The 20,261-nt window shown below is 42.7% G+C and overlaps 1 protein-coding gene across 1 annotated transcript in view; it reads right to left on the minus strand.

Moving 5' to 3' along the window:
* The window catches only part of TENM2 (teneurin transmembrane protein 2), a 761,851-nt gene that overhangs the window by 221,159 nt on the left and 520,431 nt on the right, over positions 1–20,261 (minus strand). Inside the window, exon 6 of the mRNA XM_040239453.1 lies at positions 8,785–8,990. Within this exon, the coding sequence (XP_040095387.1) occupies positions 8,785–8,990 (206 nt within the window). The remainder of the gene's footprint in view (positions 1–8,784; positions 8,991–20,261) is intronic.

A 20,261-nucleotide genomic window follows, 5' to 3' on the forward strand; every position in this document is an offset into this window, starting at 1 on the left:
CTTCCTCAATACCAGGTCCCTTGTAAAACTCAAGAATCTCCTGAGATTTCTCCTGACTGGTGACTGCCCAGGAGGATACTCATTGATTTAAATGGCAATTTCCATTCCTGTAGAAGGCTACCAGATAATCAGAAGGAGTCTCCTGAGAAAGACCTTTCCAAAAGCACTTTCAGTACAATACAGAAGAAACCAAGGTTCTCTTGGTTTCACAAACTCTTTCTCTATACCTCAAGTTCTTTTGGAGAGGAAGGGTCTGTAAAATATGCCTGTAAAAATATGCCCCTTCCTAAAATGAAATTAAAATGCCCACTACTAGGCATATACCCTGAGGAAACCAAAATTGAAAAAGACAAATGTATTCCAATATTCATTGCAGAACTATTTACAATAGCTAGAACATGGAAGCAACCTAGATTTCCTTCAACAGAAGAATGATAAAGAAGCTATGGTACATATACAATGGAATACTACTCAGCCATGTAAAGGAACACATTTGAATCAGTTCTAATGAGGTGAATAAACCTAGAGCCTGTTATACAGAGTGAAGTAAGTCAGAAAGACAAAAACAAATATCATATACTAACACATATATATGGACTCTAAAAGATGGCACTGATGAAATTATCTGTGGGGCAGCAATGAGACACAGACATGGAGAACAGACTTATGCACACAGGGTCGGGGGAGGAAGGAGACGGTGGGATTTATGGAGAGAGTAATATGGAAACCTACACTACCATATGTAAAACAGATAGCCAATGAGAATTTGTTGTATGTCTCAAGGAACTCAAACTGGGGCTCTGTAACAACCTAGAGGGGTGGGATTAGGGGCAGTGGGGAGGTGCGAGGGAGATTCAAGAGGGAGGGGATATATATATATACACCTATGGCTGATTCATGTTGATGTTTGGCAGAAACCAACATGATTTTGTAAAGCAATTATCCTTCAATTAAAAAAAAAAAAAAGCTATGTGGTGATTATGCAAGCTGACAGCCAAACCTGGTATAGAGGGGATCCCCATAAGATCACTGAACACAGCTCTGCAGGATGAGTGAGGTCCAAGGAGAGCTTAAGTGACTGAGCAATGGGCACAGGACAGGGGCACAGCAAGAGAAGCAGGCTGCTCAGAACACGTGGGCATTCCAGCGGCCTAGTGCTGCAGTTAGTTACATCTCTAATGGAAACTGTGTACAGCTGACTTGCTTGGACAAGAGAAGAGGACAAGGAAAGAGAGAATTCATTTTCAAATAAGGCTCTGAACTGGAGAGGGATAACCTGAGCTGGGAAAAAGCTAACACCACTCATCACCATCTATAAATTTGCCTTTTAAAAAACGTCATTTAGGAGAATTCTGCTGATGAGGACAAACAGGAATGTTTGCTCAGCTCATTTGATCTCGGTCTGTACATGCTTAATCTGCTATATTTGCACTTATTTGGTATGATCATGGGGCAATTTGTGGTTTCTTAAATAGTTCCCTTCTATCGTTCAATGAATGTGTGGATAGTTTTGCTTCCCATCCCACAGACACATCTTAGGGTAAAGCTAAGCAGACAGCGTCTGCTTCTATCTTAGCATCATTTAATCCTCACTACCTCTTTCTAATAAACCCTAATACCTGGAGCTGGAAGTCCACCCCACACTTTCAAGTTGCCACTGGAAGTGACTGGACTCATGGCTCCATCAGTCCGAGTGATGAAATAGGCATTTTTGAGATTTGCTAAATAGGATTGTGGAGAAGGTGAAGTCCCGGCAGGGCTCCCCAGCAATAACTGCATCTTGTTGACTCCGGTTATTGTGTACCGAATTTGCCGATTACTGACTTGTTCTCATGCAGGATTTCTACTTGGCTTGACATATCGGTAGCAATCAGTGATGAACTGTCAAGCAAACCTGCTCCCTGCCTTCACCACCCAAGAGTCTCACTTGCATCAATAGCTTCTGAGATCTCCTTTGATCCCCAGTACTGCTGCCAGGTCAGATGATGATGACGACTCTTAAGTCTCGTCGGCTTCCTTTCTAAAACTGGGGTCAAGCAAACCCAACACGGTTGGTAGGATTTCAAATACTTGGCAAGATGGACTAGGCTACCTTACACACACTAGCCCCATAAGAATTTGAGCTGGTAGGCTGAGGGTGACTTAGACTGACTCTTTCTTTTTTTTTTCTCTTTGTGTGTAGGTATTTAAAAAAAATGAAATTAAGGGTATCAAAATGCTGCATTTAAAAGACAATATAATATCTATCTTTCAAATGGACAAATTAAACAATGATAATATTCAGTTTATACAGGAGTTAAAGTAAATAGAACAAACACTTATACACTGCCGCTGGTGGTAGGAGAGTATAAAGTGTGAGTATAGAGAGTATAGTGAGAGTATAGTGAGTACAGTGAGAGTCTAGTGAGAGTATAGTGTGTGAGTATACAGAGTATAGTGAGAGTATAGTGTGTGAGTATACAGAGTATACTGAGAGTATAGTGAGTACAGTGAGAGTACAGTGAGAGTATAGTGTGAGTACAGAGTCTAGTGAGAGTATAGTGAGTATAGTGAGAATATAGTGAGAGTAGTGTGTGAGTATAGAGAGTATAGTGTGTGAGTATAGTGAGAGTATAGTGAGAGTACAGTATGTGTGTGTGTGCTTAGTTGTTCAGTTGTGTCCAACTCTTTGCAACCCCACATACTGTAGCCCGCCAGCTTCTTCTGTCCTTGGGATTTTCCAGATAAGAATACTGGAGTGGGTTCCCATTTCCTTCTCTAGGGGTATGGAGGGTAACTGGTATAAGCTTTCAGAAGGACAATTTGGCAATTCGTATAAAATCCTTAAGAGTTGCCTTCAGGAAAAGAATTAAGGGTGTACACAAAGACTAACCATGAGGACTGGTCTCCCAAAGTTTTACTGTAAGTCTTAAGGGCCTTTCATTGGGATATTTGGTGCCCCGCCATCCAGGAACACCAGAGGGCTGTAATTCCTGCTCCACAGAAGTTAGGATCTGACTTGCTTTTTGGTCCATAGGTGAAGGACTTAAATGATATATGACGCTTGCAACCAGAAGACTTTAGGGATTAGTGCATAATTCACCCATCTTCTCTTTCCTTTGCAGTAGAGTACTAGTCATGTTTCTGACAGTGGAAGCTCCACAGTTCCCTGTCCTTGAGTGAGACTGATACTGAGCAAAGTCCAATGTCACCTGAAATGAACACGTGAAGTAGGGTTTCCCACCTCAGCACTTTTGCCTTTTGGAGCTGGTTGTTGTGGAGGGTTCTCCTGTGTGTGTTTAGCAGCATCTCTAGCTGCCACTACCTGCCTGGAGTAACCTCTTCTTAGGGCAAAACCAAAAATATCCCCAGACACTGTAAAATGTCTCTGGGGTGGGGGCGGGGGCGGGGGCGGTGGGCAGAACTGGCCCAGGTCTAGAGCCACTGATATAAACAAGAAATAGCCTCTGTGGTTTTAAACCATTCAGATTCTGAGTTTTTTTTTTTTTTTTAAACTGCAACTGATTTGTTTTATTATAGCAAAAACTCTGTATAAATATTTAGCAAAAGGGGACTGCTTCCAATTATGGGTGTTTTTACTTTCCTTTTGTTGTTCTGTGCTGTAAAAAATTTTTTGTAATGAAAACAATTTGTCCTTTGATAAGAAGAAAAAACTGAGCCAATTAATTTTACTTTAAAAACCTATATTTACATAATTACTTATTGATAGACAGCATTGGCTAGGGACACGCAGGATTTCTAAATACGATGAGACACTCGTGTACCATATTTTTATATTGCATTTCTATTTACAAAGTGTTTTCCTATCTTACCTTTGTGGGGGGAGGTGTAACTACAGTAACATTGGGAGATGTAACTATAGCAACAGGTAGACAAGGAAACTGAGGCACAGAGAGATTACTATGCATGTCTGAGGACACCTGGTTAATACATAGCAGTGCCTTCATCCTCAGCTTTCTCGCTAATTCCAGTACTTTCTCCTCTATGCCACGCTGCTTCTGCATTTCTATAGAAAGCCACTTTCAAAAAGTCAGCTGGGACAGACTCTGATTCTTTGGGAAATTTAAACAGGTAAAAAAGGATTCTCCTCTGTATTTAATATCCTTGGACAAGGATACTAAACCTTGTAGGCACTTGGTCAGAGCACGATCCTCAATAAAATTTAAGCAGAGCCATTTCGTGCAATGCAGCCGAGAGACTTTCTCATTCCTCCCCCTCCCCACTTCTTTCTCTTTCTCTCTTTTCAGCTCAAATGAGTCACCTTGGCTAGTCTGCCAATCCCCATAGAACTTATGTTCCTTGATAGAATATGCCAATAGAAATGAGAAATTCTATAATGGTTTGAGATGTGAGTTAGTTGCCTATCCCTGCGCGGGGCTAAGTGCCGTCTCCTCCAGGAAATGTATCTCGTCAAATGGACATGAGTGCTCGTAATAACAGCGAATGAATGTGAAGATGCATGGGGAATCGGTTTCCCCCCTCTCTCTTTCTTTCTTTTTTTATTTTTTAAGAAGCTCCCCTGTATTTGTAGCTGTCTCATGCATTTCCAAGCATCTGCACCGCGGCTCGCTTACCTGACCCTCCAAGTCAAGCTCAACTCCCAGACTGGCAGCTGGACTGCAACCCTCGGTGCACATCAGCCCACGCCTATTCATTTCTCTTCTGGAGAAATGGGATGGGGCTGTCCCTGGAGTGGAGCTATTTTGAGAGAACCATCACTAGAACAATCACCGGCTTGGCAGGAGATGGACGGTGTGGTGCAGCCACAAAAGGAGAGACACTGTCATGGAGGGTCTGAGTCCTCAATGTCAGAACAACGGGGAACCTGGGTAGAGCATGTTCCTGCCTGCTGTCCACTATCAGTCAGTTTCAGAGAGTTACTGACTTGACTTGCCATGATCGCTGGCTTTTCCATGATTCTGACTGCTCAGAGCATGCAAGCGGAGGGGGGACAGCAGTGCTTCAGAACAAGGTTGAAAGGGTCCATTTCCACCCCCCTCCCCAGTAAATCTCCTGGTGTCCAAGGGGCTAAGAGGAATGTTATGCTCAGCTGTGCCCAGAGACATGTTCCTACTTACTTGCATAATGCCAACAAGCAGATTTCACTGCTGTCAATCTTTCATTATGCTACTGTAGAAGCAGTGGAGTCTGAAGGTCAGGGAGACCCTCCAACACTCTGCATAACTTCCCAGACCGGCTCCCTGCTCCTGGCAGGAAGTTACAGAAATGCCTTGGGGACTCTTAGCTGAATTCCTCTCTTTCTCTTAAGGGAATCTCTCTGAAGGACAGGTGTCATTTTTGTATTAGGAGTTTTGCTTGGTTGCCTGCATGCTGCATGCTAAGTCACTTCAGTCGTGTCTGACTCTGTGCCACCCTATAGACAGCAGCCAGACAGGCTCCTCCATCCACAGGATTCTCTAGGCAAGAACCCTGGGGTGGGTTGCCATTTCCTTCTCTTAGGGGCTATGCTAACTCACCTCTGGATAATCAGTGCCTAAACCAATAAATATTTTTCTGGATGGATGGATGGAGGAGGACTTATTGATTACCACTTTACATATTGGTCCCTATAGCATGGGCCGTTATATGGTGTTAAAAACCTACACAGTCCTCCATGCTCAGAAAAGAAAGTCCTTTTAGTTCCTTATATTGATTGTTTTAGGCTGTAAAGATGGGACTGCAAATAAATTTCATCTTGAGAGCCAACACTGGTCAATTGGTGGTGGCTGCCTCGGGGGCTCTCTTAGAGGCATCTGTGCACGGAGTTTAGTGACGAGAAAGTGCAGTTGTCGATTAGCAATGTCTGCTATGAGCTAAAGACAAAGAAATGGTGGCCCACTTTGCATCTGCCAGTGGGTTTAAAGCTTTACATTCTTCCACTGGATTTTCTGGATGAATATCCCTCCAACACATGTTTTTAAAAGCTAGCTTTGACTGGATATAAAGGGTGGTTAAGGGTGTTTTTCCCTCCACTGGTGTATTTTCCTAATGGACTTCTGTATATACTTGCTGGATTTGAAAGCAAATAAGGCAGGAAACACTACTTGGGTTTCCTTAGGATACACAAATCTTACTGGAAAAGCAAACCAAACTAGATGAGGGTTAATGTATCCCAAGTGGGATGCTTAAGAAAATCTCTACCAGGAGGGATGAGAAGAAAAATAATGAAATTCATAATATAATCCAATCTCTTCATTTCCAATGCAGGGAATAATCTCACTTCTGCAATGTCAAGCACTTCCCAAGGAACTCAGTACGACAAGAACAGGGACGCCACAGGAACGTGTTTGCTGAATTTTGGTGAAAGTTACATCACTCCTGTCAAACACAGTGGGCTGTCTCCTAGGGATGCTTTAACAAATAACCCAAATCCCTGAACAAAAAGTACCCAACAATTAGCAAAGGTCTAGTCAGGATAAGCTAATCACATCAGGTAGGGAAGTAACCAATTTTTTTTTTTTTTGAGAAATAGTTCCCATAACATAAATTTCACCATTTACAATTTGGTAGTTTTTCGTATATTCACTGTGTTGTACAACCATCACTGCTATCTAATTTCAGAGCACTTACATTACCCGGAAAAGACAACCCATAGCTATTAGCTGCTGCTGCTGCTGCTGCTGCTGCTAAGTCGCTTCAGTCGTGTCCAACTCTGTGCGACCCCATAGACGGCAGCCCACCAGGCTCCCCCGTCCCTGGGATTCTCCAGGCAAGAACACTGGAGTGGGTTGCCAATTCCTTCTCCAATGCAGGAAAGTGAAAAGTGAAAGTCAAGTCGCTCAGTCGTATCCGACTCCTAGTGACCCCATGGACTGCAGCCTACCAGGCTCCTCCATCCATGGGATTTTCCAGGCAAGAGTACTGGAGTGGGCTGCCATTTCCTTCTCCTTTTGTCTCTATGGATTTTCCAGACAACATAAATAGAGTCATATGGCGGTAACCAAAACCATCCCCAAGAAAGAAATGCAACAAGGCAAAATTGTTGTCTGGGGAGGCTAATAGCAACACAGAAAAAAAAAAAAAAGCTGAGAAAAGAAGAGACGTGAAAGAGAAAAGGAAAGAGACACCTATTTAAATGCAGAGTTCCGAGAACAGCAAGAAGTGATGAGAAAGATTTGTTAAGTGAACAGTGCAAAGAAATAAGGAAAATAATAGAATGAGAAAGACTAGAGATCTCTTAAGAAAATTAGAGATACCGAGGGAACATTTCATGCAAAGATGGGCACAATAAAGGAAAGAAATGGTATTGACCTAACAGCAGAAGATATTAAGAAGAGGTAGCAAGAATACACAGAACTGTACAAAAAAGCTCTTAATGATCCAGATAACCACAATGGTGTGGTCACTCAGCTAGAGTGTGAAGTCTAGTGGGCTTTAGGAAGCATCACTATGAACAAAGCTAGTAGAGGTGATGGAATTTCAGCTGAGCTATTTCAAATCCTAAAAGATGAAGCTGTGAAAGTGCTGTACTCTATTGAGCAAGTTTGGAAAACTCAGCAGTGGCCAGAGGACTAGAAAAGGTTAGTTTTCATTTCAATCTCAAAGGACAGTGCCAAAGAATATTTAAATACTGCACAATTGTGCTCATTTCACATGCTAACAAGATAGGGCTCAAAATCCTTGAGCTAGGCTTCAACAGTATGAAAACCAAGAACTTCCAGATGTACAAGCTACATTTAGAAAAGGCAGAAGAACCAGAGATCAAATTGCCAACATCCGTTGGATCACAGAAAAAGTAAGAGAATTCCAGAAAAACATCTACTTCTGCTTCATTGACTATAAGTCAATGAAACCTTTGACTGTGTGGATCATGACAAACTAGAAAATTCTTAAAGAGGTGGCAATAACAGATCACCTTACTTGCCTCCTGAGAAACCTGTATGCAGGTCAAGAAGTAACAGGTAGAACTGGACATGGAACAATGGGCTGGTTCAAAACCATGAAAGGAGTATGTCAAGGCTGTATATTGTCACCCTGCTTATTTAATTTATATGCAGAGTACCTTATATGTACTGGGCTAGATGAAGCACAAGCTGGGATCATAGCTCTTCTTCCAAGGAGCAACTGTCTTTTAATTTCATGGCTGCAGTCACCATCTGCAGTGATTTTGGAGCCCCCCCAAATAAAGTCTGTCATTGTTTTCATTGCTTCCCCATCTATTTCACTTTTATCAAGAGGCTCTTTAGTTCTTCTTCGTTTTCTGCCACAAGGGTGGTGTCATCTCCATATCTGAGGTTATTGATATTTCTCCCAGCAGTCTTGATCCCAGCTTGTGCTTCATCCAGCCCAGTATCTGGCTTCTTTCACTTAACAAAACATTTTCAAGATTCATCCATGTAACAATATTTCATTCTTATTTTTAAAAAATTCATCCCCTTTTATGTTTTAATCATATCCCATGGAATGAAGAGATTACATTTTGTTTCTCCATTCACCAATTGACAGACATTTGGGTTGTTTCCACTTATGAGCTATTATGAATAAATGCTGCTATGAACATTTATGTATGTTTTTAAATGAGAAAGTTTTTCAGTTCTCTGTAGGAATATATCTAGTAGTGGAATTGCTGGGTCATACTGTAATTCTTTGTTTAACTTTTTGAAGAACTACTGAATTCCTTCCACAGTGGCTCTCCATTTTACATGCCCACAAATCATGTATGAGGGTTCCAATGTTTCCACATCTCCACCAACACTTGTTATTTTCTGCCCTTTCGTTATAGCTGCCTCAGTGGGTGTGCAGTGGTATTTTTTAAGCTCATGGCTATATCAAGCATGGTCCTACCTGGGCATGAGACGGTGGAAGTCCTCTTCTTATGTAAACACCGAAGAGAGCATCCTTCCCAAGGGAGATGTTGAACTTTAAGAACTGGGGTTGACTGATGTGAATCTGTGATCTCCAAAACACGCCTGGTGGGACTTCTTGGGTCACCCGCCGACCAACTTCTGCTTCACCACTGTCTATGCTGCTGTTCTTCAAGGACCAGGGCACTGGAAAAGAGGAATGGACATCAAGTCGGTGACACGTGTACCCATTATTTGGCTCTACATTTCCGACTGATTACATGCTAAGATTTAAAAATACATATATACATAAAGATGAAACTCATGGCAAATTTCTCTTCAGGTCAGAGCTTAAACCATTTAGATTTTGGGGACTTCCCTGGTCACATGGTGGTTAAGAATCTGCCTACCAATGCAAGGGACACGGATTTGACACCTGGTCCAGGAGCATCCCACTCACTGTGGAGCCCTGAGCCTGCGCGCCACAACTACTGCGCCCACGTGCTGCAACTACCGAAGCCTGCATCCCTGAACCTGTTTTCTGCAACAAGAGAAGCCACCGCAATGTAAAGCCTGAGGACCACAACTAGAGTAGCCCCCGCTGAAGATGACTACAGAAAGCCTGCGCACAACAGCCAAGAACAGGGCAGGCGAAAACCAAAACAAACCACTTCGGTTTTAAGTAAGAAACAGGGCATCCGAAACACTGGCACAATGCTTCCTGAACTTCTGTGAGTGCTCTTTACTGATCAACTATCGTAAGAGTTACAGTCTGACAAGTACATGCAAAGCTTCCAGCACCCCAAATGTGACTGGGATGTTAAATCATCAGCAGGAGAGCGGAGAGTGATGTTAATTTGGCATGAAATGTAATTCGTGCAGCCTTTAATTATTCTTTCCAGCCACAAACAAGTCCAATATACTCTGACAGTCTCATAAATTAAAAAAGAAAAAAAAAAAAAAGAGAGACATCAGTGAATAAAAATCAGTCCAAAGTAAATAAAATAACTGAACAGAAAATGCTGGCTTGCCCTCAGGCTGACCCAATACTGGCGCTAGCGGCTTCCCTGGTGGCTCAGAAGGTAAAGTGTCTGCCTGAAATGTGGGAGACCTGGGTTCGATCCCTGGGTCAGGAAGATCCCCTGGAGAAGGAAATGGCAACCCACTTCAGTATGCTTGCCTGGAAAATTCCATGGATGGAGGAGCCTGGTAGGCTACAGTCCATGGGGTCGCAAGGAGTCGGATACGACCGAGTGAGTTCACTTCTTCACTTCTTCCCTGCTCAAGGGAGGGGCTTAAGAATGGTGGAAACCACACCCCCCGCATGTTGACACTGGCGCGTCTCTGTTGCATTATTTGAAATCACCTACATAGAAACCATTGGTTGCACATACTCAGCATCCTTCAGAACTTTAGTAATAGGAGTTTCAGAAAATCCTACTTTAAAAGAGGATTTCTTAATAACAACGAACCAGCCAGGGTCACCCGCACTTCAGAGGGTAGTTTGCTTTACAAATATAGAATTAAGAAAAAGCTGGGAGTTACTAGTAGTTGCCCAAGAAGAGCAAGTTAATTGATTTCCCAGAGCCTCATTAATCTCCTCTCTAAAATGGGAATAAAACCTTATAGGAAGCTGGTTTCAGATAGGCCATTTGTGATTCTTTCAAATGGATTCTAAACTTGAAATATAAAAGCACAATCTCCTATCTTCTTAAGATCTTCTAAACCAGCTGAAATCAAATACAGAAAGAAGTGAAGACATTTTGGGTTTTGAGGGTCTTTTCATTTTCGATTGATCACTTTGGTGGCCTCGTGGATCTGAAAACTTCAGCCTGAAAGGCAAAGCAGCGGAAGCAGGCTCCCTCCTGCATTCTGTAATGCATGGACTCCTCTGAATATATTCATCTGTACTTGGCCACAATCCATTGCAAAAGGTCTGGATGGTCAGGAGGGATCATGCAGTTGCAGAAGACTGGCCTGAAGGGTTAGTGACCTAGCCACCCCGCTCTGTTACTATCTGGCCACTGCAGTCAAGACAAGACTCGTAAATGACTCATAAATGACAGCTTCTCCATCTGGAAAATGGAGAGGTGACATTGTTGGATCCTGAAGGTTTTCTGTATCTAATTATAAAAGAGAAACTGCAGAGTGACTTGAGGGTGTAAAGTTATTTTTTTCCCCTTTGTAAGTGGACCAAATACAAAGTAAACAGGGGCTTCAAATAAAGTAGGAGAAACCTTGGTTTGGACCTTAAGAGGACACGCTTGACCTCTAGAATAGGGAATGGGCTTCCACAGGAAGTTGGGAAGCTTCCATCACAAAACACTGTTAGGAAGAAAATAAACTAGTGAGTCCTATGGTTCAGCTCTTTAGATAGGGACTCAATGACATGTTCCCCAAACATTTTCATGTGGCCTAACAGACTGTGGAGTTGGAGGGACCCTGCATCACATCCAAGAGTGGAGACTCTGGACTGAGACCGCCTTGGCTCAAATCCTAGCTTTGACACTTGCTAGGGGTATCCTTCTCTGGGCCTCAGTTCCCTCACCTGCACAATTGGGACATTATTACTATTTATTTCATAGGGTTGTTAAAAGAATTTAATGACTTAATCTATGCTCTTAGAGTACTTTTTGGCATGAAACAAGCACTAAATAAAAATTATCTAAGACTCAATAGTGGAGAAGGAAATGCCGACTCACTCCAGTATTCTTGCCTGGAAAACCCCATGGACTGTATGTAGCCTATCAGGTCCTCTGTCCATGGGGTTGCAAGAGTTGGACATGATTTAGCAACTAAACTACTACCACCACCAAGACTCAACAGAGGGGTGTTTATTTTGCTGACATAATGACATACCCAGGGGGAATCACTTTTTATCACCACTTGATCAGAAGCTCTGATGATTATAAATTAGAAATACATTTGTACTTAAAAATGCTGCTTTTGATGGGCTTCCCTCCCCCAGTTAAGACCTTTTGGAAGAAGGATACAATAAAAAGTATGCAGTAAGGAAGTAATGCCAAAAAAACAAACAAACAAACAAACAACCTCTGGGGAAGAACAGTTTACAAACCTCTATAAAGACCACATGGAAGCCCAGCAATCATTCATAGTTTGGCAACAAGTTAAAGAAACGCATTAAAAATGAAAGAATTTTAAAGAAATTATTCATCTTTACACTTAATAAAAATGAACTTTCCCTCATGTCTGTTGGGCTTTCAGGGGTTGCTGGGTTAATGACAGGATATGAAAAGGAAGCTGGAAATAGGCACCCACGAGCCTGCTAATCTGCTGCTGAAACTTAAACGGATTTTGATAATATCAAACCAAGTGAGGATGACAGAGATGGCAAAGGGAGCTGGTTTCCAAAGAGTGGCTGCAAGGGGCCTCAGGGGTTTGGTTCAGGGCTGAAAGCAGTGGGGTCCCCCTTTCATGCGACCCTGACTTCAGGACACTGATGTCAGTAACCACCAGTGGCGACAGGCTGCTTTCTCAGTAAGTCACCACCCCCTCCTGGGTTCTAGATGCTCCCTCCCCATGCCCTATCCACTAAAGGAGTCAGGGTACCTGGTGCTAAAAGTTTTGCAGTCAGACAGAACTGGGTTCAAATCCTGGCTCTGGTTCTTGCTTGCTGTGTGACCTCCACCAATCTGCTTAACCTCTCTGGGCCTTAACTGTCTTTTTGTTAAGATGGGAATGATAATAGTAACTATCTCATAGAGTGAGAGTAACAAATGAAAGTACACAAAGAAGGTGCTGAGCAGACTAATAATAAAATAAATGCTAGTTACATTAATTAAATAAAAGAATGAAAAACTATAATGGAACTATAAGGGAAAACATCTGTCTTTCTTTTCAGAGTAAAGAATTTCCAAAAGGAAACAATGTGTATATATGTCACATGCACGTATATATTTACACATTATGCATGTATCTATCTACCTACCTATTCATCTGTCCATCAAGAGAGAAGGGAGAGTCTAACTCTCTCTTAAGAGAACTATGGGGACAAGTTTAAAATCGGGAGTCAGGCTGTTTCCATTACTGACTTTTGGTGGGACCTTCTAGGAGCCAGTGTGGCTATCTTTCTGATTAGATTACTTTATTGAGAAGCCTGCTTTCTTGAGTTAACACTGAAATAAAGACCCTGTCAGCTTTACCTGCACACTGAAGCTCTTTTGTCCTTTACACCCTGCCTCCCACCAGATAAACAGGTTCTTTCTCTGTCTCCGTAGCATTTACACTTAACTCTCCTGCAGCACTGTTATTAGGTACTACGTTGATTTTGTTTGCCTTCCTAGTTGTCCTTCAGTTTCTAAGTTGTGTCCGACTCTTTGCGACCCCAGGGACTGCAGCTTGCCAGGCTTCCCTGTCCTTCACTATCTCCTGGAGCTATCTTGAGCGCTACCTTGCTCAAACTCATGTCCATTGAGTTGGTGATGCTACCCAACCATCTCATCCTCCGTCAACCCCTTCTCCTTCTGCCTTCAATCTTTCCCAGCATCAGGATCTTTTCCAGTGAGTTGGCTCTTTGCCAACTCAGGTGACCAAAGTATTAGAGCTTCAGCTTCAGCATCAGTCCTTCCAATGAATATTCAGGGTTGATTTTCTTTAGGATGGACTGGTTTGATATCCTTGCTGTCCAAGGGACTCTCAAGAGTCCTCTTAGCACCACAATTCGAAAGCACCGATTCTTCAGTGCTAAACCTTTTCTATGGTCCAACTCTCACATCTGTACATAACTACTGGAAAAACCACAGCTTTGACTAGATGGACCTTTGTCGGCAAAGTGATGTCTCTGCTTTTTAATGTGCTGTCTAGGTTGGCCTTCCTAAGTCTTCCTTATTAGACACTGTGCTCTCTGAGGTCAGGCAGAGCCACAAATTCATCTCTGGGTTCTCAGGAGCTTGCACCTAGCAAGTCACGGGTAATCTATAAATGCCTGTTGAACTGAATCAAGTTTTATCTGCCCATCTGATGAGGTATTTTAACTTAATCCCTATGAATACTGAGTGAAATGAGAGCTTTAAGGAAGATTTACTTTGAAAGGTTGCATGGAAACTGATTTTTTTTTTTAATAAAATTCTCTTTTCAAAGCTCCATGGGGACATTTATCTAAACAAAACAGAAGTATCTAAACAAAAGTATCTAAACAAAATTTCTTTATGGATCCTTTTGAAAAATCATGAGTCAGATTTTAATTTATCTTTTATATAAAATCTTATAAACAAAACAATGAGCCAGGGCAGCGGGAGTCTAGTGGGTAAGTTCTTAGATTAACAACACAAAGTTGAGAGTCCTCATCCTGATGCTATATGACTCTGAATCATTTGTGGAAGGAACAGGGGTGTAAAGGAATTATTTTGTTGACCTCCCATCCTTGCTATTAAGAAGGTGGCTAGTTCTAGGCAGGTTAGCTCTCAGGTCTCATTGTTCTTGTTTACATAAGAGTGGTATGACCCCAAAATATCTTAAGGTGCATTCCATCCTAGCCTGCTGTGGTCTACAGAGTGAGACAGGAGGGTTGTCTCCTGTTTTGTGCTACAAAGGCGTGTGTGTGGTGTCTGCAGGGGAGGGGTTATCAGAAAGTGAAGGTTACATCCCTTTTAACAAACTAGTGATTGCTTTCAAAGTAAGCTTCCCAGATCCGAAACTGAAGTATGCTTTTGCAAACAGGGGTTTTCACTTTTTCCCCATCAGTTCAGTTCAGTTGCTCAGTCGTGTCCGACTCTTTGTGACCCCATGGACTGTAGCATGCCAGGCTTCCCTGTCCATCACCAACTCCCAGAGCTTACTCAAACTCATGTCGATTGAGTTGGTGATGCCATCCAACCATCTCATTCTCTGTTGTCCCCTTTTCCTCCTGTCTTCAATCTTTCCCAGCATCCGGGTCTTTTCCAATGAATCAGTTCTTTGCATCAGGTGGCCAAAGTATTGGAGTTTCAGCTCCAGCATCAGTCCTTCCAATGAATATTCAGGACTGATCTCCTTTAGGATGGACTAGTTGGATCTCCTTGCAGTCCAGGGGACTCTCTAGAGTCTTCAACACCACAGTTCCAAAGCATCAATTCTTCGATGCTCAGCTTTCTTTATAGTCCAACTCTGACATCCATACACAACTACTGGAAAAACCATAGCTTTGACTAGATGGACCTTTGTTGGCAAAGTAATGTCTCTGCTTTTTAATATGCTGCCTAGGTTGGATAGCTCAGTTGGTAAAGAATCTGCCTGCAATGTGGGAGACCCAGTTCGATTCCTGGGTTGGGATGATCCCCTGGAAAAGGGAAAGGCTACCCACTCCAGTATTCTTGGGCTTTGCTTATGGCTCAGCTGGTAAAGAATCCACCTGCAACGCGGGAGACCTGGGTTGGGAAGATTCCCTGGAGAAGGGAAAGGCTACCCACTCTAGTATTCTGGCCTAGAGAACTCCATGATGAGTCCACGGGGTTGCAAAGAGTCGGACACAACGGAGAAACTTTTGCTTTCACTTTCTAGGTTGATCAAACTTTTCTTCCAAGGAGTAAGCGTCTTTTAACTTCATGGCCGCAGTCAACATCTGCAGTGACTTTGGAGCCCAAAAAAATAAAGTCTGTCACTGTTCCCATCGTTTTCTCATCTATTTGCCATGAAGTGATGGGACCAGATGCCACGATCTTAGTTTTAATATATATATTTCCCCATATATATCTATATAAATATATATTTTTTTGTTGTTGTTGTTGTTTAGTTGCTCACTCATGTCCGACTCTTTGTGACCCCATGGAGTGTAGCCTGCCAGTCTCCTCTGTCCATGGGATTTTCCAGGCAAGAATACTGGAGTGGGGCACCATTTCCTTCTCCAGGGGCTCTTTCCAACCCATGGATCACACCCCGGTCTTCTGAGTGTCTTCTGCATTGCAGGCATATTATTTTACCACTGAGCCATTGGGGAAGTCCAAATTTTTCATTTTGAAATAATTTTAGATTTACAGAAAAATTTCAAAAGTTGGTACAAAGATCCTTGCATCTCCTTCACCCAGGCTCCAAAAATATTATACACACTCATGCTTTCTCTATATATAAATTTTTTTTTTAACTGAAACATTCAGAGTTAAGTTGTAAACAGGTTACTCCTCTAAATATCTCCATGTGTTTCTCCTAAAAACAAGGGCGTTCTTTTTCAGAACCATAATGCAGTTATCAAAAATAGAAAAGTAACATTGATACAACTAAACACATATATTTATAGATCTTATTCAAATTTGCCAATTATTACACCAAATAGTCTTTATAACCAACAGAAAAAAAAAAGACTCTATATACTTAAAAGAATCTTTAAAATGAATGCACATAACTTGGGTAATTTTAAAAACAATAAAAAGGAAGAAAAATACACCAATATTGCCACTCAAGAGATAAAAAGGAAAGATGGCTTTTGTATACTATTGCCGATGTGAGGAACCATCCCAGTGACTCCATCCCTGAGGGTCAAATCCCTGGTCTGCTGTCTGGAAAGTCTGTGCTAGCCTCTGAGGTCAAAGGGGCCAGCAGCCCGAACCAGGCTCCCAGTCCCACAAACAAGGATCTGAACCTGGGCTCCTGGAGCCGTGCCAGCTGTTCCAGGATCAGAAGTATGGCTAATCCCTAAGAGGATGCCACTGAGAGACACTCAACAAGGAAGCAACATAATTACTGTTTCCAGCTTTACCTCCAGAGAAATGGTGGCTCAGATGGTAAAAATGCTGCCTACAATGCTGGACACTCGGGTTTGATCACTGGGTCAGAAAGATCCCCTGGAGAATGAAATGGCAACCCACTCCAATGTTCTTGCCTAGAGAATCCCATGGACAGAGGAGCCTGGCAGGCTACAGCCCATGGGATCGCAAAGTCGGACACTACTGAGCAATGAACACTTTCTTTACCTCCAAGATGGGTGTCCACGTACTGAGAAGTTCTAAGCTATCAGGGGGCAATGTTACGTGTGGAGCTGGTCAGCCCTGGGTTTGAATCCCAGCTCTGACAACTACTAGCTGCATGCCTTTGGGCTGATCCCTCCCCTTCTCCAAGTCTGTCTACTCATCTGGGGTTGTATAATGGGGTTGCTTCTGAGGATTTATCAGAGTAACATAGGTAGGACCTGACTTTTAGGCGCTTCTATATCTTTCTATCTGTTGCACTACCTTAAAACATCTGTAACTATTTATCACAAATCTGGAGGATAAATGTGTAGTGGTCTAATTTATGATATCAGCTGCATAGTATAGGCACTATTTTTTTTTTAAACTGGTGTATAGTTTCCAGTAGTTGTATACAGATGTGACAGCTGAACCATAAAGAAGGCTGAGCACCAAAGAATTGACGTTTTTGAATTGTGGTGCTAGAGAAGATTCTTGAGAGTCCTGTGGACTGCAAGGAGATCCAACCAGTCAATCTTAAAGGAGATCGACCCTGAGTAGTCATTGGAAGGACTGATGCTGAAGCTCCAATATTTTGGCCACCTGATGCAAAAAGCTGACTCACTGGAAAAGACCCTGATACTGGGAAGAATTGAGGGCAAGAGGAGAATGGCACAACAGAGGATGAGATGGCTGGATGCTATCACTGACTCAATGGACCTGAGTTTGAACAAACTCTGGGAGATGGTGGACAGGGAGGCCTGGCATGCTATAGTCCATGGGGTCACAAAGAGTCATACATGACTTAGCGACTGAACAACAACAGTAGTCGCTTTACAGTGTTGTACAATGAAGTGAATCAGCTATATGTATACATATATCCCCTTCCTCTGGCCCTCTGGCCCACCACCAACCTGCTCCATTCCACCCCTCTTGGTCATCACAGAGCACAGAGCTGAGCTCCCTGTGCTATTCAGCAGCTATTTTACACACAGCTGTATATACACGTCAATGCTCCTCTCTCAGTTCATCCCACCCTCTTTTCCCCCTGCTGTATCCGCAAGCCTGTTCTCTCTATCTGCATCTCCATTTCTGCTCTGCAAATAGGGTCATCTGTACCATTTTTCTAGATTCCACATTTATGCTTTAATATACGATATTGGTTTTTCTCTTTCTGACTGACTTCACTTTGTATGACAGACTCTAGATCCATTCACACCTCTGCAAGTGACCCAATTTCACTCCTTTTTATGGTTGAATAATATCCCATTGTATATATGCACCACATTGACAGAGGGCCTAGGGCTGGGACTGGGCCATAATGAGAAAGGCACTTTTCAGAGCAGCTGAAATCAATATACAATGAGTGGTTAATACGTCTGCAGACCTGGGGGAAACTTATGGCATAAATTAAAGTGGGATGGCAGGAGAAAGCAAAGTCTATTAATCCCAAACTACAGGTGTTGATGGAGACTCTAGCTGCTTAGGTGGACAACTGAAAAGCAGTCGTATATTTATTTAACAATGATTCTTGAAGGTACCAAGTAATGTCAGGTGGGTCATTCACTCATGTATTCATGCAACAACTATCAGGCATCAACTGCAGCGCTAGGTAATCTCTGGTCAACATTAAAGTTGGGGTGTCTGTCATTCCCATTATCTAGGCAGCCTGAAATCAGGGTCCCATGGACAGCATCAAGCACAGGGGAATTTAACACCATTCTGTAATCATTCTGTGAGAGTCCACCATCCTTGGGCTCTTGGTAAGGACCGAGAGTGTGGTCCTGGCAAACACCATGGAGTCCAGCCTGCGACTGCCAGAGCTGCAGCTTCCATGACCAGCTTTTCTTCCTATCTACGAGCTGCCCATTGAAAAGTGGAGATGACGATCATTTTGCCCTATGAAGCAGATGCTTAAGACACATTGGTTCTGGCTGGTTCACCCTCAGCTTAAAGATGAGATTTCTGGGATTTTAGAGGCAACACTCTAATGATCAATTTCACAGGATAGTCTACCTCTATAACTTCCACGGAAGATTGCTCATAGAAATGTGAAGCGACTGCCTATTTCAGACACATGTACCTAAAATTCCAGCCAGTTAAATAAGACTGATGTTGAGGAAAACGACAGCCGTCCGTAGCCCCATTAGAAGCTAATCATTTCAGAAAATGTTGCCATAATTCATTTATGGAAACAGCAAGACTATTCCCCAAACAAGTGATAAAGGGAATGGACTCATAGTCATACCAGGAAAATGAAGCCTCATATTAATACTTCCTAAACTTGAACTGAACTCTGGAGGCACCTTGGCATAAATCTGCCTTGCAGATTATTCTGCCTCACATATTTTTATCTATCGCAAATAAAGTGGAATTCAGAATATTGCTTCAGTCATTACACCTCATTTCCATTTATTTGGGAAGCAGGACAACCATCTGCAGGTTCTGTTTAACCAAGAGATAGGTGAAAAGATCCACCTGAGGACATTAGATTCACCAGCTTGTCTGAGTCAGCAGCAGCCTGGAAGCCTGCCCACTGCTCTTGGCTGGCTAATCCTTGGGAATAGACTTCCATCCTGAGTGTCCACTACTCCCATGATAGTTTTTATAACATCACACAGCAACAGTGATTTTTATAAAATCCTTCAGCATGAGGAGCTACACGTGGCTTTAACATCTTTCGAAACCTCAATCTTAGACAAAAATGGCCAACTCTCTGCCACTCAGGGTGTTAACAGATATTTATACATCTAATTGTTCAGGTGAATATGCTTCTGTATTAATATGTAGTTCAGTTCATTAGTATTACTTATAGTGGCTAAAATTGACAGATTGGTTACAACTCACCATGGAATCTTCCAATTCCTTTATGGTTTTTTTTTTTTTGTTTTTTTTTAGACCAGAGGACCATAGAAGTAAAGTGACTTGCTTAGGGTCACACAGGTCTTAGGTGCTGGCTGGAGCTTGGATCAGAAACCATGTCTGACCGATTCTGCAACCCACATATGTAACCACTATGCTGACTGCATTTTGGACCCTGGGCTAAGTATAAGAGATACAAAAAGACATGTACCAAGCAGAGATCAAGCTCTGGGTGTGCAGGTCTCTCTGAAAGAGAAACGTGCCAATGAAATTTCAGGGCAAAGGCAGCAGGGAGGGAAACTGGATCTCATTATTAATACCTATGTCAAGGCATGATGGCTTTCCCAGGTGGTGTTGGTGGTAAAGAACCCACCCACCAATGCAGGAGACATAAAAGATGATGGTTCAATCCCTGGGTAGGGAAGATCCTCTGGAGAAGGGCATGGCAACCCACTCCAGTACTCTTGCCTGGAGAATCCTATGGACAGAGGAGCCTGGCAGGCTGAACAGAGGAGCCAGGCAGGTTAGAGTCCATGGGGTCACACAGAGTCGGACATGTCTGAAGCAGCTTAGCACACACACATGCATGACGATGCTATGTACATCAGGGAGCATGCAACTTGGAACAGGGTGCAGGTGGCAGTCAGACGCGGAAATCCAGCAGTTTGATGCACTAAGTGGTACCCTTCTGTAACAATGGTAGAATGGCACGGCCTCCAAAATGAAGGGAGTTGTTGCA

The sequence above is a fragment of the Oryx dammah genome, unplaced genomic scaffold, assembly GCF_014754425.2.
Source record: "Oryx dammah isolate SB20612 unplaced genomic scaffold, SCBI_Odam_1.1 HiC_scaffold_5, whole genome shotgun sequence".
In the NCBI taxonomy this organism is placed as follows: domain Eukaryota; kingdom Metazoa; phylum Chordata; class Mammalia; order Artiodactyla; family Bovidae; genus Oryx; species Oryx dammah.